This window comes from Nannospalax galili, unplaced genomic scaffold (assembly GCF_000622305.1).
Source record: "Nannospalax galili isolate Female #2095 unplaced genomic scaffold, S.galili_v1.0 scaffold125, whole genome shotgun sequence".
In the NCBI taxonomy this organism is placed as follows: domain Eukaryota; kingdom Metazoa; phylum Chordata; class Mammalia; order Rodentia; family Spalacidae; genus Nannospalax; species Nannospalax galili.
In genome coordinates this window covers 2,390,720-2,413,459 of record NW_008354705.1, presented here as the reverse complement: position 1 = coordinate 2,413,459, position 22,740 = coordinate 2,390,720, and the positions used below count along the sequence as shown (strand labels likewise).

Here is a 22,740-nt window from a genome sequence, read left to right as displayed (position 1 = left end):
CAGTTCGTAGCCGCCATGTGGGTACTGGGAATCGAACCCGGGTCCTCTGCAAGAGCAGTCAGTGCTCTTAAACGCTGAGCCATTTCCCCAGCCCAAGATCTACTCTTTAACAAATTTTAAGTAGGCAATACAGAGATTATCAAGTACTCACCATTCTATATATGAGACCCATTGTGCAACTGAAACTTTGGGCCTTTTGACCAGCATCTCCTCAAGGTCTCCTCCCATAACTACCATTCTAATCTTTGTTTCTATGACTTCCACATTTTTAGATCTACATATATCACCCAGTGTTTGTCTACTGTGTCTGGCTTACTTTATTCAACACATAAATGTCTTTTAGGTTCATCAATGTTGCCACAAATGACCAAGTTTCTTCTTCGAGGCTTAATAATATTCCATTATGCATTATTTCATCTTCTTTATCCCCTGATCTCTGGCTAAAATTATTCCTGAGTATTTTTTACATTATTGTAAAATGAGCTTGTTTTTGTTGTTGCTGGTTTTCATTTACAATTCTCTCAGGTTTTTTTTAAAGATTGACTTATTTTAATGTATATGAGTATGTGTATAAGCGTAATGGTTTGCCTGAATAGACATATGAGCACCATATGCGTGTAGTGCCATGGAGGCCAGAGGACAACATCATCAGATCCCCTGGAATTGGCCTTACAGACAGCTGCGAGCTGCCATGTGGGTGCTGGGAACTGAACCTGGGTCTTCTTCAGGTCCTCTCCAAAAGCAGCCAGCACTTTTAACTGCTGAGTCATCTCTGTAGTCTAGCCCCTCTCTGTTTTTTGATGAGGTCTCTAGGGTCTTCTGTGTGTAAGATCCTGTCACCTCTAAATAGGGACTTGAGTTCCAGGCGGCCTTTTCTTACTCCTGCCTAATTGCTCTGGCTGAGCCTCTGCACTATACTGAGTAGAAAAGCCTGGGTGCCCATCCTTGTCACATCCCTAATCTTAGAGGAAAACTTTCAACACCACACTAGGCATGATGTTAGCTGCGGGCTGGCCACAAGCAGCCTTTACCATCCTGAGGAACATTTCTTCTACATTCAATCTGTTGAGTCATCTCACCAAAGAGGCTGAACTGTATCCACATTTTCTTTGTCCCTCATAAATCACACACACACATGTGCACGCACGCACGCACACACACACATACACACGCACAGAGTTGATCAACAAACATCTGCTTCTGCTTTCCAGAGATGTGCCTCCTACCTTCAGCTTTTCGTTCTGAGTAGTGACCTCTTCAAAGTCTTGCCGAAGTTTCTCCAGCTCACAGTGTCGGTTCTGAGCCAGCTCTTTGTTCTCCTCAAGTTCTGCATTCATTTCCTCAAACTAGAAAGAAGTGGGAACACAGTGAATGAGAACGACATCCCCACTGCTGTGCTTCCCACCTTCACTGAGCCACTCCTGAAAACGCCACTGTGTTCCTTGTGGATCTCTGCACGACCCCAGGCACAGGCCTGTCCCCAGGTCAAAGGCCCTAAATGGGGCAGACTTTACCTTCCGGGCATTGATGGTGATTGTGCCGCCATAGAGACTGCTTCCCGCTCCATATACTTTATAGCCTTTCGAATTCACCTACAGAGAAGACACAGACTGTTTAGTGAGGGACCGGAAGGTTTTAGACAGGTAACTAAAGTCATTCAAAGGATCACTTTCATCTAGGCTGGTCCTATCTGAGATGACTCCTTAAAAAAGCAAGCTTCTATTTTGCAGTAGACACTGATTAATAAAGACTCACAACTGGTCAAGTTGTGCTCAAAATAAGTGACTGTGAGTGCTCGGCCACAAATGGGGCATTGACATCACATGACCTCCTTCCAAGGCTCAGGGAACATCTCGGGAAAGGGGGAAAAAGACAGTAAGGGGCAGAATGCTGTGAAACAGTGTGTCCTGGACAGACAGGGCTACTTGCACACAGGAGCTGTGGGTGACTGCACAAGACCAAGCCAGTTAACATTCTAGCACTGGTGGGGAGGGCCACGAAGCCACATCCTTAGCTGACAAGCTACTGACAAGTGATTGCTGCTGGGAGGAGAGTCGGTCTTCCTCTGGTACCAAGGTCCTTGAGAGGCTGCCATGCTCTTGTGGGATGGCCCCACAACCTGCACTTACAGCAGCCCTAACTGGATTCAGTGGGTTAAAAAAACAAGAGGATGTGAAGGTTCTGGGGTAACCAGAGGTTGGGAGTGGAGGGTTGAATATGTCAAAATACAGAAACTACTATATTTTTTAAAAGAAGTCATCATAAAATAGAGCTGACCCGTTCTAGGACTTCCGCCAAGTGTCTGTTGAGCCGCTGTTCTCTTTTTCGAATTTTGTCAATATCCCATTGCAGGTCATCAATCATAGACTCCAGGACAGACACCCGTGACTCAGCTGTCTCCACCTTACCCTGCAGCTTACAGAACTACATCCCAAAGACAGGCAGGCATTCAGAAAAATAACAGAGAAAGATCAAGTCAGAAAACTTCCAAATTCTACACAATTAACCCTTGCTCACATACAAGTATAGAAAAGATTATTCAACACACAAGTGTAAAAACAAAGCCACAGATTTAGTTACAGTTCTTAGGTTGTTACAACCATGAAAAAGGAAAATTTCTATGAACTTTCACACAAGAAAAAGACCAGTTAAGAGTCAATTATCTTTCTACCTTTAAAAAGCAAAGTTAGACCACAAATCCATCAGGAAATAGGAATTTTATGTTTTTTTATACTTTATTTTTATTTTATGTGTATGAGTATATTGCCTGCATGTATGCGAGTGCACCCGTGTCATGCAATGCCGTGGAGGTCAGGAGAGGGCTTCAGACTCTCCTGGAACCAGAGTTAAGGATGGTTCATAGCCACCATGTGGGTCCTCTGCAAGAACAGTCAGTGCTCTTAACTGCTGAGCCATCTCACTAGCTCCCAAAATAGAAATTTTTAAGAAACAAAAGATAATATCCTTCATTTTGTTAAATATTTTAGAAAATAAGAATTCAATAAAGACAACTATCCTTACCCTGACTTTTTTCTTCCTATACCCACAAAAATGATAATCCATATAGAAGAAAATAAAAAGTATTAAGCTGACTCCAAAGCAGTTTATAATCAGGTACTATAGATACAAAATTACTGTAATTTTTACATATGTATATGTCCTGTGTACATGAGTGTGTGCTTGTTCCATGTGTTGGTCCTCATCTCCCACTTTGTTTGAGACACGGTCTGCTGAGATGTATCAGGCTAGCTGGCCCATGAACTTCCAGGGCCTCTAGGAGCACTGAGATTACAAAGGCTCACTGCTGCATCCAGTGTTAACGAAAGTTCAGGGGATCTAAACTCCGATCCTCAGGCTTACATGGCAAGCACTTCTCCACTAAGCCATCTCCCAATCCTACTTCATTTAGGAGATGTGTACCTGCCAATGCTGTTCATCTTAATTACAAAATTGTCCATGTTGTGTTCCTATCATTCTGCACACACCCATCATGTGTTCTTTGTCCTGACAAGCCTCTCTCATTGAGAAGTGGGAATCTGTTCCTCCTTTTGATTCTGGGACAACTTTGGTGGCCAGCAAAACTAACACTATATAAAGCTGAGGCTCTGTCACAAAGACCATGCACAGTCTACCTGGGGTTCTTATAACACTTAAGACATGAAGCTGACTGCCATGTAAGAAACCCGACTGGCTGGAGACTGCCACGAGGGAGACAATACCTGCAGGCACTCCAGCTGTCAACTGAGGTGTGCTCCCCGCTGACAGGCAGCATCAAGAACCAGCAATGACAGCCACCTGCACATGAACTCATGGGAGCAAAAAAAATGTCCCTTTGTTTACTGTTGCTAAGAACTGGGCCTCAGAAAAAGAACTTTCTATTTTAGTAACACCTAGTTCAATGTCCTAAAACATGACATTCCCAAGTATTTTGCAAATGCTGTTATACTCTAGCCCCTCTGACAGCACATGACATGTCTACAAAATACACGGCTTCATAAACTCCCCAAATGATGTTCAGTCAGCCCAGCAAAGATCCTAACACTAGAGCTTAAGAAACAAGATATTTTGGAAAACATGGCTCTGCAGCTCAAAAGATTTATGATCTAATCACATTTTCTAACCACCTATTCTCCAACCAGTCATTAATGTTCCATTGGTTTCCTTGGCAGTAAAATGAGAGTCATTTTGACATTAATAATAATATGATAAGTGCTTAGATGTTAGGGCGCCAAGTAATTAGTAACTCCTAAGTTACTAATTGGAATGAAAATTTGGTGGCCAAACCAAGATAGGTCAAATTTCAACACCGGATCACAGGAACCAGCAAAATGTTACTTAGGAGCATGAGAAGACCCAATCGTCCAAGTAGCTAAAGACCCAAACCCTGACATGGTTGGCTCATGACATGATCAGCGGCCAAGCCTACAATGAAAACACATTCCTCAAATTCCTAGGACATCATCAACTCCAAAACCCCCTTCTCCATTATCTGCTGAATTTTCACGAAGCCATTCTGTAATAACATTATCCATAATCTTTTATGCTTAGAGCAGTTAATTATTGGGAGATTTAGAACTTTTGTTGTGTTGTGACATTTCTTCCCGGTGATGAGAAATTATCTTCTTCCTTTAACCTTCCCACAGGCTTCAGTCTCTCAGAATTGACTGCTTTTGCCCTGAAAGTTCTTCAATATACAAAGGAATGCTGTCTAGAATAAGGTGACTTTTCAAATTCTCACAATTAGCAGCATCAGCCAGAGCTACTAGAAACTACCATCCCTTTTTTGGTCAAGTACCTCCTGAGACATGGTGTGATGCTTCTCCTGAAGGAGGTCTGTCAGTTCCTGTAGCCTCAGATTCTCTTGGGCAAGGAAGGAGTTCAGCTCCTGTACCGCTTCCTCCACTATTAGACTGTCTGGGAAAGAAGAACTGCACTTTAGTTTAGCATCTATAGTGCCAAATTTTAAAGCCATGTATTGCACCAAAGCATTCACAGGCCAGCTTCACTTCCTCAGAACGTGAGGACATAAGCGAGAGTTCACTATCTCATGGGACCAATGAAGCACCAGACGTTAGCTGACAGGTAACCTGCTAAGGAAATGAGTCAGCCTGCAGCTACATCACCTCATCTCGGCTCTTTCCATTAAGTCAAATGTCTTGAGAAAATAAATGAAGACTAAATCATTTTATTAGCATACAATATAATCCCTGCCCCAACACACTGCATTTTAGAATGAAAGACAAGATTTTTAATCGGTGCCAGAATTAACAGTATAATTCTATTTTATAAAGTGATCACAATTTCTGATTACACTGAATATCAAACCTGAAGCATTTCTCTGTTGGGAGAGGGGCAAGAAGCAGAATTTCTATCTTCAAATAAATAAGCTGCATAAAATCATGAAGAACAAAGGTTAGAGCTGAGTCACTTACCACAACCTAGAATTCAGTAGGGGTTTTTGTTTTGTTTTGTTTGGGGTTTTTGTTGCTTGCTGTCTTCTGTTTGTTTTTGACACAGGATCTCCCTGTGTAGCCTGGAGAGGCCTAGAGCTATAAAGGAGGCTGGCCTGCCTCTACTTCCTGAGTGTGGGAATTAAAGGGGCACACCACCATGCCTGACTAGAATGTGATGTCAAATACAATCCTGAAGCTCAAAAACCAAAATGTATACTACTATTTACAAAAGAGTTAAGTCTTTAGAACTTATGCCAAATCCATGTGTTTACAGTTAGTGTCATGACTAGCAGAGCTCACATCTAAGTGTCATGAACAGAACCAATTAGTCTCAGGATATACATTACCCTGGAGAGTTGCTGGGGGAATGAGCTCCCACACTACCTGTGCCAGCACCCTCAGAAACAATACAGAGCACGTCAGTGATGTGCTGGGTTCCCACAATGTTCCATCTAGGCTTGCCCATCAGAATCACCTATGGTACTTTTTGTTTTTGAGACAGGGTCTCACTATGTAGCCTTGGCTGACCTGCAACTCCCTACCAGGCTAGCCCTAAACTGACAAATATCTGACAGCTTCTGCCTGCCCAATGCTGGGATTAAAGGCATGCATCACCACACCCAGCCATAATGTTTAAAATAGACATTTTAAATAAATGGGATCCAAACCTACTGAATGAGATTTCCTTAAGTAGGACCTAAATAAGTAAATAAATAAACGGTGATTCAGATTCAATCTGAGTTAAGAATTAGAGACTATATCTTAGCCCTCTCAATATTTCAAGTACTGAAGACAGGGCCTAGGATACATTTAAAAAGTCAATGAGTAGTCAGTGCTTTAATAAATAAGCTACAACTAACTCCTTTTAAACAAGAACCATGGGGCTGGAGAGACGGCTCAACAGTTAGGAACACTGGTTGTTCTTGCAGAAGACCCAGGTTCGAATCCCAGCACCCACATGGCAGCTAACAACTGTCCGTAACTCCAGTTCCAGGGGATCCGACGGCCTCTTCTGTCCTCCGCAGGCATTGCACAACATGGGTGCACTTACCTACATGCAGGTAATACACTCATACACATAAGATAAAAATATTAAATAAAATATTTAAAAAAAAACCAAGAACCAAACCCATAGCTGAAAAGGAACTTCTAGAAAATTAATACTCAATATTACAATTCATACTTTATATGCCTTTATCTCTCTTCCAACTGCAATTTCCACTGGGTTACAAAGAAGAGTTTATTTGTAATTTGTAGTAAGATGTTTTTATTTTTTAACTTAAACCTGATCTTAAAATACATCATCAAAAACAATCCTTTGCTAGGCCAGGCAGGTAATCCCAGTACTTTAACTCCCAGGCAAAGATAGGCAGATCTACACAGTGAGACCCTGTCTCAGAAAACCAAAAATTCTTTGTCTTTGTGTGTCGTGTGTGTACAGGCATGTGCATGTGAAAATCAGAGGATAATCTATCAGAACTGGTTCTCTCCTGCCACCTTATGGGATCCACCAACTGAACTCTGGTCGTCAGGCCTGTGTGGAAGTATCTCCACCTTCAGAGCATCCCATGGGCCCAGAATTCCAAAAATAATTTCTTAGTACTGTTCGATAGACTAATCAGTTTAGTCCCTTACAAATATAGCAATTAATTTGTTTGATGTTCACTGAATATATCAAAATTGCCTCTGTATGTGGTATATTACCCACATTACCAGGATTCAGTAGTACCCTCTAGCTATTCAATTAGAAGCAAAGGAGACAGGAAAACACAGCTTGTTTTATAGTGACAGGGAGGAGTCCTTTCGCGTCCCATAGTCTATGCCATCCTAATAATAAATTACAAGTAAAAAGCATATTAACACTAGGGCTGAAGAGATGGCTCAGAGGTTAAGAACACTGGTTGTTCTTGCAGAAGACCCGTGTTTGAATCCCAGCACCCACATGGCAGCTAACAACTGTCCGTAACTCCAGTCCCAGGGGATCCAACAGCCTCTTCTGACCTCCGTGGGCATTGCAGGACATGGGTGCACTTACCTACATGCAGGCACTACACTCATACACATAAAAAAATAAAAAATAAAAAAAAGCACACTAATACTAACAAAAAATTAAAAAAAAATTTTTTTAAACTTTACAGTTTGTCAACCAAAGTTCTACATGGTTCCTAATTCTACTAATTCTGGTGACTATTTAGCCCAAACAGTCCTTAAAAATAAAATTACAGAGTAATATATTTCCATGACAAATGACAAGCAAATGCAATGTCTGGATCTCCACCGGACCTAAAGGCTATGATGGAGTATAAGGGGTCAGCGATAGCTCAGTGGTAAAGCACCTGCCTAGAATGTGAGTTCCTGGGTTCAATCACCAGCAGTGCAGAAAACAAAAACAAAGTCTGGAGAGATGGCTCAGAGGTTAAGAGCAATGACTGCTCTCACACAGGACCTGGGTTCGATTGCCAGCACCCACATGGCAGCTAACAACCAACCATAACTCCAGTTCCAGGGGATCTGACTCCGTCTTCTGATCTCCACGGGCATTGCAGAACATGGGTACACTTATATACATGTAGTCAACGCACTCACACACATAAAATAAAAGTAATACTTTAAAAAAAAGAAAACAAAAACAAACACACAAAGCATACAGGGGTGAGATGGGGGCACTGGGCAGACTGTGTGCCAGGCACTGAGCCAATGTGGGATGTGATCACGAGGTCAGGGTTATGATGGAGAATGCCCCTGTCCTTACCAGATACAAGCTCAAACATTTTTGAGGAAAGCATCTCAATGTTTGCTACTTCCCTTAGAAAATAATTTCAGAAGTTTTTTTCCTAATAAAAAATAAACTGTGTATAGAACAAGAGAGAGACAAAGAGATAATTGATGTAGAAAATAGCTGGAAGTCAGGTGAGGACTAAACACGGCTGTGCACTGTGACATTTTCACATTTCTGTAAGTCAGATGAGGAGCACTAAACACAGCTGGGCACCTTGACATTTTTACATTTCTCTAAGTCAGGTGAGGACTAAACACAGCTGTGCACCTTGACATTTTTACATTTCTATAAGTCAGGTGAGGACTAAACACGGCTGGGCACCTTGACATTTTCACATTTCTATAAGTCAGGTGAGGACTAAACACGGCTGGGCACCTTGACATTTTCACATTTCTATAAGTCAGGTGAGGACTAAACATGACTGCGCACCTTGACATTTTCGACATTTCTACATATTAAAATTTTTTTTCTTAAATATTTTTTATTTTTATCATTTTTATTTTATGTGTATGAGTGTACTGCCTGCATGCATGTGAGTGCACCCGTGTTGTGCAATGCCCGAGGAAGTCAGAAGAGGGCTTCAAATCCCCTGGAACTGGAGTTATGGACAGTTGTCAGCTGCCATGGGGGTTCTGGGAATCAAACCTGGGTCCTCTGCAAGAGAAGTCAGTGCTCTTATCTGCTGAGCCATCTCTCCAAGCCCTAGTATTAAAAAAAAAAAATTTAAGGGGTCTGAAAGACAGTTAAAAGCACTGGCTGCTCTTCCAGAACACCTAGGTTTGATTCCCAACAGCCACATGACCTCTAACAACTGTCCCTAGTTCCACTTCCAGAGGATCCGACACCTTCTCCTAACCTCTCCAGGATTTGCATGACAGAAGTGCACTTATATACATGCAGGCAAAACACTAATATACAAAAATAATAAATCAAAAAAATTTTAATTAAAAAAACTAAAAGTTGGAGAGTAAAGGTCTTTGTTAAATAAATGTATGAATAAAGTCATATTAAAGAAAAAAAAAAGAATAATATATTTCCTACTTGCCCACCCAATGATTCAACCACTTTATATTTAATTATTTTCTTTTAGAGATGAAAGGTTAAATATCTTTGTAAGAATCAGGGTGAGTAAGATATTACAATCAGACTATTGTCATTACTGGAAACATGAAATCAAGGCATTTATTCATATTTGAGAAGAGATCTGTCACAAATGACTAAGGTTCTTTAGCCATTTGAGTACACCTTTCTGTACTATATGAACATAAACTTTTATATTAAAACTAAATATTATAAGTACTCCAAATAGTAATTTTAGTACTTACCCATCCATATATTTTCTGTTCTAGCTCTTCAAGCACAGAAATCATCTTACTACTCTATTTCCTCATCTAACGCTCTTTAAAAGCATTAGAAACAAAAGAAAAAAAAGAGCATGAAAAAAATCATCCTTTGAAATCAGCAACATCTAAATGAATTCTGCTACTTAGAGTATCTAGCTAACACAGCAATAATAGAACCACTAGAAATGAGGTTTAGGATTCCAAGAAGCTTAATTAAAGTGAGTTCTCTACCTGTTTTTGAAAGAACCCAGGGCCCCATACATACCTAGCACGTTCTACACTGAGCTGCACCCTGAGCCTCCCCACTGCCCCAGGTTCTCTCCTCACCTCCACTGTTCAGTTTCCGGGATAAGAGCTCCACTTTCTCTTGTAGTTTATCGTAGACAGTCACAATCTGGGACACAGCTCGGCGGGAGGACTCTACGCGCTCCTGCAGCTGGGACTCCATCTCTTCGCTGGAACTGCTGGCCAAAGTGGCAAGGAAAGAGAAAGCTGGCTCTTGCCCTTCCCCTGAGGACACGGGGGAGGAAAAGACCAAAGTTATCAAAGTGAAAATAACAAAAGAAATCTGCTTTTTCTTCTCCAACAGAGACTCAAAGCAAAGCTCAACTTCAAAACCCTAGATCACTCATGTAACAACAGAATCCCTCATAAATCCTCACCTCTCTCTCGGTCATCTTTGCGCTCCTGATTGCTATCAGAGTCAGGTTCTGGTTCCGGGACAACTACAGCTTTCCTTTCTGTGAGTAGGTCTCCCAAACCCTGGTCCAAATCGTAACGTTTAAGGATGATACGGATGTTCTCATCAAACTAGAGAAGAGTATTGTAACGAAGAGAAAAGGATGTAAGTTTAGAAATGAAGAGCGCACAAGACTAAAATGCTGATACAAATGTGAGTGAACAGACCGGCAGCTACCTGGCTCCAGTACCGGTTTACAATCAACAGCGAGGCATCGTCAGTGGCCTGCCGTCGCTCCAGTTTCTCAATGTGCTCTCGAAGCTCATCCTCGATGGCCTGCCGCTGATCTAGCATTTCTGCTAGCTTACGATTTTTAGTTTGCAGTGTTCGAATGTCTAACTCCTCCTGCCCCAGAAAACCAAAATTTTAGTCTCCACAAAGAAATTAGACAAGTGAGAAGTTAATTCAAAAAGGTTACATGACTTCATTATTCCCTATGAACAAGCTATTTATTAAAAACAAATCTTAGCCAAGCATGGTGGTGCATACCTTTAATCCCAGCACTCAGGAGGCAGACAGATCTCTGAATTCAAGGCCAGAACTCTGAATTCAAGGTCAGCCTGCTCTACATAGCAAGTTCCAGGCCAGCTGGGGCTACAGGGAAACCCTGTCTCAAAAAAAATCAAAATCAAAACAAAAAAAAAACACAAAAAAGAATCTTAACTGGGGCTAGGGATACAGCTCAGTTGGTCAAATGATTGCCACATAAGCAAGAGGACCTGAGTCTGACTCTCAGAAACCACTTTTAAGAAAGCCAGGCATGGTGGCACACATTTGTAATCTAAGCACTGGAGAGGCAGAGACAGATGGATCCCTGGGGTTAGCTGGCCAGTCAGCCTAGCCTAATATCATGGTGAGAATCAGGCTAAGTGAGAGACCCTGCTTCAAACACAAGGTGGACAGCAACTGAGGAAAAACACCTGAGATTAACCTCTGGCCTTCACATGCATGTACATATACCCCCACAGATACATGTGTGCGTGCACACACACACACACACACACACACACACACACCAAAAATAAAAAATCATGCAACAAATAATTAGGGAGAAAGTAGGAGCAGAGGCGATAAAGGAACAGGTACATGATGATACAAGAACACTTATACTAGAGCCTTGACCTCACCATCTCACTGCTGTCTTCACCTGAACTCCACCTGATGTACCATCGAGACTCCACCATCCAGCAAGCTCACCCTCTACTCCAATCAACACTGTCTTCCATCTCCTAAGTACTACCTTTACTCACTCAAGACTCTGGCACTTGGTCCTTCTATTTCAGTGCCTGGTGGGGTATCATGTAACTAAAATATCCACAAGGATGAACTATCTAAACCACTAGCAGGAAGGCTGTTGGTATTCTGATGACCTAACTCCCAATGACTATTCCTCACTGGGCTTCAAGCATGTATTTCAAAGGCCACAATCTAGGCATCACCTGGAACTCTGCTCCATTCCAACTTCCTATTCTCCAAATAAAACATGCTTCCACGAACCCCGTGTCCTTACATCACTGTATCAGCCCTTTTACTTTGTTTAGGTCTCCAGAATTCTGAACTCCTTTCTCTCTCGCACCTCATTTTCACTACTTTCCACTCTGGTTATATAATGTAACACATTCCTTCAAACACCCACCTATGACTCTCCGCTTGTCTTAGTCTAGCTTCATGAACAAACTCCAACCTATATCTGGTATACCAAGATCTCTATATAAACTCATGAACCAGAAAGACAGCTAACTTTTAAAAAACAAATTCCTAACGTCAAGAGATCTCAAAGTGTGCCCAGCAATATTTCTTAGCAATCTTCCATTCTGCATCAAAGCAGCATCACACTCACAGTAAACAGATGGCTTTGCTCTCTATTTTAATAAGTCAATACAAGCCATCAGATGGTAAACTCCTAAATCCCCCTACCTTTCTGGCCCATTCAGCTCACACACACTTATTTATTATTTGAGATATGGTCTCATGCAGCCCAGGCTGTATTTGACAGGTAGCCTAGGCTGGCCTTGATAGGTGGCCAAGGAAGACATTGAACTCCTGATCCTCCTGTCTCAACCTATTAAGTCCTGGAATTACAGTAATAAACCACAATGCCAGGCTGAAAACAATTTTTTTCCAATTGACTTTTTTTGGGGGGGATGGCAATACTGGGGACCAAACCCAGGGCCTTGCACATGCTAGGAATGTGCCATGCCACTCAGTTGGGTGCTACTGGGACTGCAGTTTTTCCAAGAGGGAGGCAGTGTTCGGAGAGGCAAATGCACGCATTTCTAAAACCTCGACTTCTGCTCATGCTCCCTTCCCTCTACAAGAACCTCTTCCCAAGGTAGGCCTGGTGATGCACACATGAAAGGCTGAGGCAGGGGATAGGGAGTTCAAGGACTGTCTTGGAAAAACTAAAACAATAAAATACTCTCATTCCATCAGCAATTTAATGCCCCCCAAGATCTTCAACATCTCTCTAGCTTCTGTCCTTGGACAAGCTGGGGAGGGACAGAGCTGAGAGGACTATCGCACAAGGCAAAGAAACAGCATGTGGAAGGTTTACATACTTTGATTTTTGTTTTTTAAGCAAAAATGTAAGTTTATCAAAGGAAGAATAGCATACTGAGATGGGAGAGCAGGCTGCTCAGTGAAAACAGCTAAAAGACTTACATTCTCACTTTACCTAGGAATTGACAAAATGAATATTTTAAAGCAAAACCTGTTTCAATAAAGGAATTTTTTATCCTACTTTCATTCTCTCTTCCATGTTGGTTAAAACATTGCTGATATATTCAACAAGGGACTAGAATCCCCACTGCACCAGCTTCTCAGCACTGTTAGTAACCTCAGCCTCATGGAACACCACCTCGCTCCTTGCAGCTGACACCTACAGGAGAACACTTTCCCTACAGGCTCCCACGGCCAGCTTCTCTCCTGTACTCCCTGAAGCTCCAGTCTGGAAGCAGATGGTATCTTTGCTTCCCATTACTATTTCCAAGCCAGTATCATACCTACCTCATTAGAACGGCCCTTCTGGCCTAGGACATCAGTCTGTTCCACCTGCCATTCTGGCCTGTAGGCCTTCTCATGTCCACGTTTCTCAGTCAGCACCTAGTTTATTATCACCTGCTGCAATACTAGTTCAGGTTATACCAGTGATGATTTCAAATCGTGGGTTGAGGTGTTGACCTCTCCCTCCAAAATACTGTTCTCTTACTTCTCCATAGCCAGCTCCCAGTCACTGCCTCAGCTTTGGCTGTACCCACAGGTCCTAATAAAGCTCATTCTCCATAACCACCACCTACATCTTCCAGCACATTCTCGCTTGTTTCCTGCCTCCAGCAGTTCTTCATCCTCAGAATGTGTGATCCACTGGGTTTGTATCCCGCCCTGTCCTTCGTTTCTCTTGCCTCCTCACCTCTCTCTTTACCAAACTTACATTCTAAATTGTTACTATAATCATCCCCTTTTATACACCTCCTCTTTCTTCTCCAACATACTTATTTGTCTTGGAAAAACTCCAATCCCAGTAACATCCACATCTCTACCTACTCCAAGTCTAGACTCATGCAGCTGAGTTACAAGAAAAACTAAGCCCCATGCTACACTTGCAGCACCCGCTCTTCCCAGAGCTACAGCTCTAGGACAAGTTCTCTGCATGGTGGCTATTTCAAACATTCTCTTATCACCTCAAAAAAATTTCCTCCCTCATCCTCACTCTCAGATTTCACTAAGAAACAACCCAGATGCAATCAGAAAGGAGTGTTTATTATAGCTATCTTCCAAACTAATGATCAACCTCGACCTGAACCTGTACGTTCTCCCTTTCTTCTGCTGACACCAATCAATGTACTGGCTCCTGGTTGTGGCCAGTTGCTCCACTATGCAGCCTTGTGCAGGGCATCACATCCCTCTCACCTACTCGAGGACATCACAGTGGTAACTGCCTCCTCTTTCTGCTTTATCAACTTTTATCTTCCCTCTTAATCCATCAGCCAACAGAGAAACGTCACACTATCACCAATTTTAAAACGCGATCAGATCCCCTGACCCCACACACCTCTCAGGCTACTCCATCTTCTTTGTCCTTACAGCAACCTTCCTCCGAAGTACTGATCCACCCTCTTTTCCCTAATTCCTCCCCTTCTCATGTTCTCTTCAGGTCACTGTAATCAGCCCCACCCTCTATCAGCACAGGTCTGAACAGTCAGTCTCCAGTGAACTTGCTACTGCTAAATGCAATGTCCCAGTCTCCCTTTACTCCACCTGAAACGTTTTGGCCTTTCCTCCCACCCCATTAGTTTCCACCACACAATATAAAGATGTCGTGATCCCCCCCCAAGACTGTCCTCAGACATCTTCTATGTTTATTGCTTAAGGGAGCATCTCTAGTCTCATGGATTGAAAAAGCTACAAGATTATTCCTAAACATACCTCTTTATCTCAGACGTGTCTCCAGGAGCCACGTTACCATATCCAACTCCCTATCCACACAGATATCTAGGAAGGCTCTTAATGTTCAAAACCAGCACAAGGGTAGGATTCACCCTCCATGGCTCCCAAACATCTGCTTCTCTCATACTCCTCTCTTGCTCAGTGAGAAAATCTCACTTCTAAAACGCTAGTGATCTTCCCTCCCACTGCATGTGCTTGATCCAGTTTATCAGGAGTTCTGTCTGGGCTACCTCCACTATGATCCATTTCACAACAATCATTAGAATAACTGTGAAGCCCTTCTGTTTGTAGCAAACACTTCTGTGCCATGTCTTGTCAGTCTGCCAGGTTTCAGAACAGCTGTGGCGGATAGCTCCCTTCATACTGCCAGTGTTTCCACCATAAGGATGCTCTGGAACTCACTTTCTGTCTCCAAATCTCAGCTGGGTCACTATACCAGGTGAAGATAAGAAAGAACATAGGGAACAATTCTGCACACTGGATGCTTGTTATAACCTTTCTCATCTATAATCTTTCCTCTCAACATAAGTCAGAGCATGGTACTCCCCATGAGACCTTCCAGTGGCTCCTTGAGGTCTTCTGGATAAAGCCCAAGCTGTGATATGTACGATACTTCCCCTATATCAACCTATTCCCTTGTTAGTACCACTGCAAACTGAAGTCTAAGGGCTGTAAAGCACAAAAGCCAACATGTAACAGTATAGAGTACTGGGCATCTCCCAGAATGACCTTCATTAACAATTTAGTATTTGACTTCTTATTCTAACAGAAAAGGAAATTAGCCTCTCTGAACCTTAGTCTTAATAATCATAAGAAATACAAATGTAAAGTACCATATTCTCATGACCAAGTTCCAAATACACAATCTAATCTACATCAAAACCTCTAAATATCTAGACCAGGCCTAGTGGCACATATCTTTAACCTTAGTCTTAATAATCATAAGAAATACAAATGTAAAGTATCATATTCTCATGACCAAGTTCCAAATACACAATCTAATCTACATCAAAACCTCTAAATATCTAGACCAGGCCTAGTGGCACATATCTTTAATCCCAGGAGACAGAGGCAAGTAGATCTCTAAATCAGTTTGAGGTCAATCTGGTCTACAGAATGAGTTCCAGGCCAGCCAGGGCTACATACTGAGATCCTATCTCAAACAATCAAAAAGCTCTAAGTTTCTAATGTCTAAAATATATTACTATGGCCTTTTGGTGTATATACTAATTAAAGTATGGAGAACACCAATTTTATTTCCTATACTATCTAGCCCAGTAATAATTACTATTAGCTCGCTTTTATGAGTACTTACAATGTCAAAAGCACTATCATACTCTTTGTTGGGACTCTCATTTTATCTCCACCATAACCCAATGTCATAGGCATGATAGATTCATTTTACAGACAAAGAGACACAAGCATAGAGCCAACAGCATAGGCCATGCAGCTAAGAGATACATTTGAGAGAAACCCTATGTACGCTGGTCTGACTCTCAATGGTTCTGCCACAGTGCCTCTTAGAACCTGGTATCAAATTTTCAGCAAATGAAAAATGCTAATTAACCCTAGCCATGGCCATAGTAGACAGCAGGCTCTCAAAAGAACATAAAATATACCTTGCAAAAAAAGATCAAACATCCACACACCGCTCTTCCAGAACCAACATCATTTCATCTGCTCTATTTCCCTCTTCTTTTCAATGGCTTCCTCTTAATTCAGAAGGCATTTAGGTCCATTTACAACTGACAGGAACAAAGCACACTTTCATACCGTTGAAGAGACACCCCCTAGCTTAATTGTTTCCACTGTGGTCCCTGAATCCTCAACGGCTGCCTTCTTCTCTGGAGGCACAGAAGTGCCTGGCTCACCAGCTGCTCTTTTATTTCCAATTCCCGACATCTTAGCATAAAGTGATAGCTGTTTTCCTGGAGGGAAAAGGCAGAAGCTGAATTAAAATATGCAAGGTAAGCCACAGTATACAGAGTACCTATGATATAGAAATGTATAATTTCTTTGTTCAACCCTTTAACCCAGATCCATTCATTTCACAACAAGAAGCACCAACCACAAATCCCTCTTAAAAAAGAAAAAAAAAAAAATTAAACTGTTAAGATTAGGAGCTGAACCGACAGGACTACAGATTTCTAAATAAGATGTTAATAAAAAATGAAACAGTAGTTGAAAAGTGGAGAAACTGAATAAATTCCAAGACTCTCCCTACCTGAAATGCCCATATTAGAAAAATATAGTTGATTATGACAGAAGTTAATGCTAAAATGTTTGGAGAATCCAGTGGGGCCTGGTGGCCTGGGTCTATAATCCCAGAACAGGGGAGGCAGAGGCAGGTGGATCTCTGTGAGATTGAGGCCAGCCTGGTCTACATAGTGAGTTCCAGGCCAGCAGGGGCTACAGAGAGACCCTGTCTCAAAAAGACCAAAATAAAATAAAGAATGAAATAAAGAAAATGTGTGTAGACTTCAAAAGCTGAAAGGCATCTGGAAAATGTTAACTATATCGTTAATCCAAGACAGGTCAGTTATCTCTGAGCCTCCGTTTCCTAAACCAGGAGTAAAAGCACGTGCTTGCTATGTTTACTATAAGTGGACGAAGTAAATACAGAAAAGGACTTAGCATAACGCCAGACATACACTGAAAGCACTCAGAAACATCAGCGTTTCTGAATGCTGAGCTTGGTGCTCCTCTCACTTCGCGTCAGGCTAGAGCCGGGTTGCCTTAACAGGGTTTGCCACTCAAGTTTTCCGTTTCTCCGTCTGCACAACCGAGACATAGTTTTTGCAAGCACTACCTGACTCCCAGGGTGTCCAGGCTCAGAAGAAGGCAGAACGGATGTTAAAGTGCTGTCGTGAGCAACCCGGCCATCCCGACACTACACGCGGCTCGGATTCCGATTCAAGCTCCTTGAGGGGATGGATGGCATCAATCCGAGTCGGTCCTCGCCTGGGGAGGTGGGGGGGGGCACAGAGACAGACAGACAGAGACAGGGAGAAGATGAGCGAGGACGGCAACTAGACGTTGGGGCCAAGGATGGCACCTGCGGCAGGGTGGCTGCAGGCGTGGAAGGCGTGGAGGGGGCCTTGCCCGGAAGATGCCCGCGGCACACCGCCCCGGAGCGGCCCGCGCCGGACGAACCTGGCTCCTGCAGCTCGCGTCGCCGCAGTGGCTATTCACGTAGGCCAGTGCAGGCTGCCCATCTCTCACCTCTGACCCGGCACTGAGGGAATGAGCTTCCGGGAGGCAAGGGCGGTGAGCGGAAGTAGGGAAAGGAGAAAGGAAGTTGCTTCAACGCGGCTCGGTACACTGCGAAATGGACGCGGGGCGGAAGTGACGCTAGGAGGGCGGGGCGGAGGCGGCACATGAACCGGGACCCCGGTTGGCTGAGCCCCTCCTCGGGGATTCTGAGGGAAAGGAGCCTGTCCTGGCTTCCGTCCTCCCCGCCTTTGTTAGCCTGCTGGCCTGTGCCGAAGCAGCCCGTCGTTACTGGCGGGAAGTGTTTTGTTTTGTTGTCCGTTATTGGTCCTAGCGTAAGTAATTCAGGCTGCTGATTGGCGGACGGTCCTGTCAATCTCCGGACGGGCCGGAGCCCCCCTCAGAGAGCTCGGGAAAACGTTAGTCTGAACCTCTTTAGACAGAGATGAAGAGTTCTGGGAAGAACCCGAGGGACTTGACGGAGTTCGAGTCTTGGGTAATTTCCTACGAGGAACTGAATTCAGCACTGTCTACACACTGAACTCACCTGGGGGATTTGAGTTCCTCTAGGGAATGGCCTGGGTGAAGATGCTTTGTAAGCCCTCATCCCAGCCCATCTCCCCCTTGTGGATTCTAATACTCAAACAGGTTTGAAAACTGCTTTTGTGTTTGGGGTGGATGAGAAACTGACCGGGGACCAGGGGAAAAATAAGAGCAAGTCAGTTCATAATTTCTAATTTCTGTAGCAGTCTATTATTTTATCTGTGTGTGCGCATGCGCCGGCGTGTGGCTGTCAGAGGACAGCTTTGAGAGTCTATTCTTCCACCATCTGGGTCTCTGGGATCGAACTCAGGTCTCAGCGCCTTTGCCTGCTGAGCCATCTTGCAACTTGATACCAGTCCATTTTAAGCTCATCTTTCAAAGTTAATAAACTAGTTCTCATTCAGTTTAACTGAATGTTTTAGTGATAGGTGATCAATCTAACCTATCCGTGAAAAACTGTATGACACCCAAAATTGTGACGTCAGATAATGGTCCAGAAATGGAAGAATGCTGAACCTTTGAAAAACAATAAATAAGCATGTTTGGAGAAAACCCTAATCCACAGTGGATTTGTGTAGTGTGAAGAATTTGGTATGGTTTGGTATGTCTCTATTGTTAGGCATTACCTGCGCATGAGATTAAACATGAACAGTGGTGCCAGAGACTACCTATACTTTACCTGGGTCAAAAAAAAAATTACTAAATGGATTTCACACTGCCATCTGGCGAATCCTAAGCCTGAGAACGGTTTTTGATGGCCTGCCTGTTAAAGAGCATCATGTGAAACAACAGCACTCATTCCCTGCTCACCCTCCTGCAGCTCTGCTCTACCCTGGAAAGCTTCGAAGCCCCCAGTTACCACAGAATGAAAACAAGTTCACACACCGTATTAGCCCATAAGATACGCTTTCAATTTGGAGTGTTGTTCATATATGGTTAAAAGGAATGAAAACTGGTTGAGTTGCCAACATTTACAATACAGATTCTTTACACACAAAAATCAGATTATCAACTTCTCTTGAAAACGTTCAGCATCTCTCTTAAATATGATTAAAATGTATGAAATCCACAAAAAATCAATAAAAATATATATTGAAAAAAGTGTTGAAGATCTTGTAACAGCAAGGTTCTTGCGTGATCACATTAGAGTAGTGACTTCCTCCTTTATTCATGGATCATGTTATTTCTGGCTACCACAATCTTCACTGTTCCTTATCACTTCCTTGGTACTAGTTTTGTTTCATTAGACTTAACACGTGCATGTTATGTTGTGATAAATCAATCCGGGAAACTGTTGTCTGTCCAGTGGGAATTATTTATTAGCTGTTTACCCAGCATCCATTCAATCCCCCCACCCCCTACCCCGCCCAACCTGGTTCAGAACAGAAGTGAGGTTTTATTCATCTATCCACTTGAATTGCATCTTGATTACATGTCAGGGAAGATCCAAGGATCACACTTTTCGAAGTCAAAGTCCAAATCTCAGCAATGGCCAGTTTAATCAGGGAGAGTCACTTGAGTATTAGGACTAAATAGTTTTGTTACAATAAAGAATGGAATTTACCTCTAGATGGGGACATGCCACATGGTGCAGAAGGGAGAATTAGAGGAAGATTGAAAAAGCCGAGAGAAAGAGAGAGAGAGAGAGGAAAAGTTACAACTTTTTGAGTCAGAAAGGTGGGCAGACCCAACAGAAGTTCATCATGGTTTTAGAAGGACTGCACTGAGGGCAGGAATTCTGGGCAGGAAAAGTACTTTATCCTATTAAAGGGATAATGAGCGTGGCGTGGTGGCATATGCCTTTAATCCCAGCACTTGGGAGGCAGAGGCAGGTGGATCTCTTGAGTCCAAGGCCAGCCTAGTCTACATAGCAAGTTCCAGGCCAGCTGGGGCTACAGGGAGATGCTGTCTCAAAAAGACCAAAAAAAAAAAAAAAATTCGCTTGCCTTCCTGAGAGGTGGTCTATTGACCACATGATTGACCTGTCCAGCTGGATTAACTCTTAAAGAGACAATGGCATGCATGGGCCCACCTACAAGTAGATCCCATTCTTTACTATAACAGTGCTCCCTCTGAAGAAGTAGCCCTAAAATCATTTAGGAAATGGGCTGATATTAGGAAGTAGATGTAATCCATTTCCACCATGAAAACCTGTAGATACAGCTCCAAAGTTGTTTGCCAGAAGGAATTACTGCTGGACTGGATTAGGCAGGGTGTTCATTTAGGAGGGTAAGAAACCAGAGCTTCAGGCTGGGTATGGTGATGCATGCCTTTAATCCTGGTCTATAGACAGTTCCGGGCCAGCCTGGGCTACATAGTGAGACCCTGTCTCCAAAATAAAATAAAAATAAAATAAAGAAAAGGAAGGGAAAGAATGTCCTCCTGGCATTCCTGGCCAGAGAGCCGAGGACGTTTCTGGAGCTGCTGCTCTCTGGACAGCTGTCTTGTCCAGGGTCTATCTCATGTTCCCATTAGTTTTCTTCCAGGGTTCTTATGTCAGGCCTGAAACTGGTGACATCTTCCTACCATTCTGAAGAATGAAGCCAGCACACTGGGGCAGAAATAAGAGACTCTCAGGGAAGTTAAACCAGATCAGCTGAGTTAGGTCACCTCTAAGTTGAACTCATACTTCAGAGAAGATACTGAAAAGAGGCCAAACCTTTTTTGAAATTTTAATTCTCAGCATGTGAGTGACCATTTTGTTTGGCTACTAGTGAAGTTATGATTTCCAAAAACCCTACTAAGTCATCTGCCACCTCCACAGGTGTCAGGGTTTTCTAGAGGATAAAAGCAACAGTGTGTGTGCACATAATAGCACAGAAAAGGTGAAACTCACAAACTTGAGGAATTGGCTTATGAGACTGTGATGGTTTGGCAAGTCCATACTTTGCAGAAGAACAGGCAGCTGTAGACCCAGGGAAGAATTAGTTGCAGTGGGAGCCTAAAGGCAGTCTGATGGCAGAATCTCTTCTCACTGGTGAGGAAAAGGTGTCCGTATTTGTAATATTCAGGCCTCCAATTAGATGAGGCATCATGGAGGGTAATCTTTCATTCTTAATTTTTAAATATATATTGTATTGAATTTTTGTGAATTTAATACATCTTAATCATATTTAGTTCCTCCCATCTGCATCTCCCTATAGCCCATCCACCAGATTTCATGCATTCTGTCATGTATGTGAACACCTATCAAATCAAGCTTATATACCCAGATGTCCTTCTGTGTGAGTTCATCCGCTGGTGTTTCACCAACCTATTTAATGTCACTCCCTTAAAGAAGACAAATTCTCCTTCACCCAGCAGTGATCAGGCTGCCATTAGTTCCTCAGCTAAGGTTGGGGTCTCTTGCCCATTTCCCCAGTTATACGCTGGGGTTTTGTCTGATTGAATTTACATGGGTGTGGTGGTTTGAATGACAATGTCATAGGAACCCCATACGTTCCAAGTATTTGGGCATTTTGTCACCAGTTGGTGGCACTGCTTTGGGATGCTTTAGGAGGTATGGCCTTGCTAGAGGAAGCATTTTTGGGGGGCGGCTTTGAGAGTACTTAAGCCTTTCCAGATCTCCAGTCACTCTTTGCTTCCTGTGCCTGCTTGAAGATGTGAGTGCTCTGCTTTCTGCTCTGGACACCTCCTTCCACCATGTCTCCCCCACCATTATGCACCCTTACCCCTGGAAATGTAAGCTCAAATTCTTCCTTCTGTAAGTTGCCTTGGTTTAGTGTCTTATCACAGCAACAGAAAAGTAATGCAATGGGTCTTATGCATGCCATCACCTTTACTGTAAGTTCACATGAGCAAGTATCCAGAAGCCGGGGAGACTGTTTTCTTGTGGCCATGCACCACCTCTGGCTCTTGCAATCTTCCCACCCTCTTCTGCAATGATCCCTGAGCCCTGGGTGGTGAGGTTTAATATAGGAGTCCTATCCAGGGCTGTGCACTCTGCAGTCTCTTATTCTTTCCACACTTTGATCAGTTGTGGCCTTCTGTGTGCATCACCCTCTGTTGCATGAGGAAACTTTGATGGTTGAGTTGAGATATGCATTAGTAGTCTCTCTAACCCCTGATCCACTGTGTTCTATGAGCCTTAGATGTTGAGGTTCCATTTTAGATGTGTCACTTAGAACTGGGCTATCTCACACCCACTTATTCTCTGTGACCAGTTGTGGAACCCTTTAATAGCTTTCATCTGTTGCAAAAAGAAGTTTCATTGATGAGTGGTGACAG

At 43.0% G+C, this 22,740-nt stretch overlaps 1 protein-coding gene across 2 annotated transcripts in view; it reads right to left on the bottom strand.

Annotated features, from left to right (window-relative positions):
• Rnf20 (ring finger protein 20) overlaps nucleotides 1-18,051 on the bottom strand; it is a 33,413-nt gene extending 15,362 nt beyond the window's left edge. The window contains exons 1-10 of one of the 2 annotated variants that reach the window (XM_008851920.3): nucleotides 17,914-18,051; nucleotides 17,570-17,721; nucleotides 16,534-16,688; nucleotides 10,492-10,659; nucleotides 10,238-10,385; nucleotides 9,903-10,085; nucleotides 4,796-4,914; nucleotides 2,278-2,424; nucleotides 1,515-1,592; nucleotides 1,227-1,346 (exon numbers count right to left, since the gene is read on the bottom strand). In XM_008851920.3, coding sequence (XP_008850142.1) covers nucleotides 1,227-1,346; nucleotides 1,515-1,592; nucleotides 2,278-2,424; nucleotides 4,796-4,914; nucleotides 9,903-10,085; nucleotides 10,238-10,385; nucleotides 10,492-10,659; nucleotides 16,534-16,662 — 1,092 coding nt within the window. In that variant the 5' untranslated portion in view covers nucleotides 16,663-16,688; nucleotides 17,570-17,721; nucleotides 17,914-18,051. Of the gene's footprint in view, nucleotides 1-1,226; nucleotides 1,347-1,514; nucleotides 1,593-2,277; nucleotides 2,425-4,795; nucleotides 4,915-9,902; nucleotides 10,086-10,237; nucleotides 10,386-10,491; nucleotides 10,660-16,533; nucleotides 16,689-17,569 lie in introns of both variants that reach the window. The other variant, XM_008851919.3, reaches the window with a different exon arrangement.
• Between the last annotated feature and the right edge of the window lie 4,689 nt (nucleotides 18,052-22,740).